Source organism: Hibiscus syriacus, unplaced genomic scaffold (genome assembly GCF_006381635.1).
Source record: "Hibiscus syriacus cultivar Baekdansim isolate YM2019G1 unplaced genomic scaffold, ASM638163v2 tig00110125_pilon, whole genome shotgun sequence".
NCBI lineage: Eukaryota > Viridiplantae > Streptophyta > Magnoliopsida > Malvales > Malvaceae > Hibiscus > Hibiscus syriacus.
Window position 1 is genome coordinate 181,699 of NW_024062600.1, and position 3,426 is coordinate 185,124.

The 3,426-nt window shown below is 30.3% G+C and overlaps 1 protein-coding gene across 2 annotated transcripts; it reads right to left on the bottom strand.

Moving 5' to 3' along the window:
- Positions 1-483: 483 nt before the first annotated feature.
- LOC120215595 (dnaJ homolog subfamily B member 6-A-like) lies at positions 484-2,229 on the bottom strand. 2 transcript variants are annotated; one of them, XM_039213239.1, is made up of 4 exons: positions 2,113-2,229; positions 1,949-2,027; positions 841-899; positions 484-737 (listed from the first exon to the last, which is right to left on the bottom strand). In XM_039213239.1, the coding sequence occupies exons 1-4, from the start codon at positions 2,194-2,196 to the stop codon at positions 666-668; spliced, it is 294 nt and encodes a 97-aa protein (XP_039069170.1). In that variant the 5' UTR covers positions 2,197-2,229; the 3' UTR covers positions 484-665. The 2 variants fall into 2 exon arrangements, with proteins under 2 accessions (XP_039069170.1, XP_039069169.1); XM_039213238.1 differs by having other exon boundaries at positions 501-737; positions 841-914.
- Positions 2,230-3,426: the final 1,197 nt, after the last annotated feature.

Sequence of the window (3,426 nt, forward strand, 5' to 3'; positions counted from 1 at the left end):
ACCCCTACCCCTACGCTTATTGATAAGGACATTTAGAGCAGTTGTAACATTCATTTCTACATGGCCTTCATCAGTTACGTTATTTTTGCCATTTTAGAAATGAACGCAATTCAAAATCAGCTCTGTATAACCTGCACAGATTTCCCAATACATATCGCTCAAAATTGATTCAAATTTCATGTCAGCAAATGTTGAATATGCTAGAAAGTATGTAAATATCATCAACATCATTTCTACATTGGTTTGGTTTAAGTTAACAAGATACTTCTCACTTCAATTGGGTAAATTTAAGCCACTCACTAGGCTAATATTAGTGTTTGATCTACCAAGTTACCAAGCAAGTAAAATAGGAAAAGCCCTCGCCACCACATTCTAGTAATAGTAAATTGGTTCCATAATATTTTCTCATTAGGTCCTGTCTAAAGGTTAAATAAGGACTAGAACGCTAATAAATTAACAAGCTGCTAGCATGCATTGGCCATTTGGTCGTACCCTCATTAGTCAGACAAGCATAAAGATGTTACAGATTATTTGAATTTATCTACTTCATATACACAACCGTTATCTAACATATCAAGCTTGCTCTCATTCTCAACAGCGCTGTTTGTAATATCAACAAATCTGTCCCTCTAAGATTGAGCATTGTGAAAATAAACAGAAGGGAATTACCAAACCGATTGCCTAACCCCAAGACCATTACATGTTAATAGAAGGCCTTTGTAACAGTTAAGGTACTCCTGCAGCCAGTGAATTAGAACTTAAAATCTAAGCCATCCAGACATATACAAGTATATGTACAAATAAGTAAATACTTCAAAGTATGAACGAAGAAATTCTTACAATTATGTCATAGTCATATGTATACAACATCCCCATCTTGTCATACTCATTCCTTTTGACTGGATCAATGAGAACAGTTAAATGAAGGTAAACTACCCAATGGTAGAGTTCAAATTCATTTTCAAACGCATATCAATATTCTTAGTATGCCATCTTTTTTTAACCAAATGTTGGCAGTTCAACTATAGCTTCAAGCCTACAACTACCGTTGAGCATATAAACTCAATTTGCCAATTCATGCCAGTAGACAGAACATGATCATAGATTTGCCAGCTACTATCTCAGCTATGCAAAACTTTAACTCATTAAGAAAAAGCAATGCAAGGGATTAACAGTGTGGCAACTTTAAACACAAAAAATAATTTCATAAACTACTGTTATAAATGACACATTGTAGCTGCACAGTTAAACAATTTTTTTTGGGGGGTGGGGGGAGAACACAGTTCACATTTGGTATGGTATTATAGCAAGCATATACTGCAAACACGTTTCATAAGAGTATGTCATTGTGCATCCTCATTGAAATGCATGGAAATAAAGAAAAAGGTTTACCCGAAACTAAAGAGGAATCATGAAGATATTTGCAGCAAGTCTAATTATATCCAATTATATCTGCCTAATTTAAAATCCTTGCTCATGGATATGCATTGAGCATACTGGACATATGAGCAAACACCGTATTCTTTCAAAGAAATCCATATGAAGGGTAAGGCATGAATTTGTAAACTAAAAGCAAAAATCAATCAAGAGCAAATTAAAATTAACAAGATGCAACACCTTATGATTGGGAATTAGCTTATAATGGCCTAGACTCCTCTTCTGATGCTAATGCAACACCTTAATGAACACATCAACAACAGAAAGGCATGAACATAATATTTCAAAGAAAATGCAGATTATGGAAGATATATAGCATAAATTAAATGGTTCCCTAACACAAATAATTAAAAAAATATATGCAACATCAAAATTATGAAACGAATATATAAAGCCCATATAAAAATGAAGTAAAGGGGAAAAAAACACTCGAAGACAGCATAAATTTACTCAAAATGCAGGCGAACACATAATCCGAAAGAAGAAACGAGAGCGAATGTAAGACAGTTACCCTGGTAAGCCTTGTTTATCTCTTGAAATCTTGAAGTGGCGCCATTCCCATCGTCCTTTTGCTTATCTGGATGCCATTTCTGAAGAAACAACCTCAAACTAATAAACAAAAGGAATATATATATGAAATCAATTTAGCTTTAAAAAAAGGGGAAAAAATCGAACCAGCGCAAGACGTATATAATTGGAGCGAATTGCATCCTCTGTAGCATCGCAATCAACTTCTAATATCTTATAATAAGCCTGCATTTACACAAGCAATTCAAAAAACATACGGTTTCGGTTAGCATCGTCCTTTAAATTTTACGCAACATTTTAATTTTTAACCCTAGGGTTTGAGTTTACCTTGGGCTTGGAAACAAGGGAAATAAAGTCGAATGAGGTTAGAATCTTGCTCCGGCTGTTGCGGTTCTTCAGGAGAATCGCCCCAGTCGTCTCTCATCGTCGACGTAAGGCCGCGATTTGTAAAAATAAACGGCGGTTGCCGGCAGTGGTATGGGATGAGACCGTAATTTGCCTACGGTACGTAATTATAAATTTTACCGCTTTCTCACAGTTTTTGAACAACACGAAAATTAAAAGTTTCTAAATAAATTGGCAAAGAATTTTGTTAAATAATAAAATAAAACTTTTATCTTTAAAAAGTTTTTAAAAAATTAATGTAATCATTTTTGTGTCAAAAGGTTTGTTTAATATTAATTTTTACAAGTATTTTTTAATTATTTCATAAATTATTAATGTTAAAAAATAATATTAGAAAAATTAAATTATTCATTTTAATAAAGATACTAATTTTAAAATTTTTAAAATATTTTTTATTGATATGTGATAAGTACAAGACAATATCTATTTTATAAAAACTCTTAATCATTTAACATTGAATGCTCACACTTTAATATTCCTGGTGTTCAAATCCAGACCTCAAGAAATAATAACAATCCCTTTACAAAATTTTTTAATTGATTGATTCAGTTTGAAAATAATTTTTATTCACATGCAATTTTATAAATTAATAAAAATATTATATTTAAACTATAATAAAATATAAAAAATTATGATAATTTGTATTTAATTATATATATATATATATGATATATAAATTTTAATGTTTTAAATATAATTATAGTTTACTACCTCAATTGATTTTCAAAAGGTTATACAAATAATTTTAATTTTTTAAAATATTAAAATCTAAATACATTCAACTTATCTTAAATTCAAGTTTATTAATTTATTATCAAGATATTTTTTTATATAACTATCGATATTTAATTTATTAATTATGAATTTAAATAAGATGATACAAAATGAGATCCACCTTATGGATCTAGTATTATAGGAATATATACTATTAAATCATCATATATCTAATTAAAACAGTTAGATATATAGAAGAAAAAAATTTTGAAACGTGAATTGCCAACCATGTTATTCAAATAACCAAAATGTGTCCAGTACAAAAGCAAACCCACGGCATTA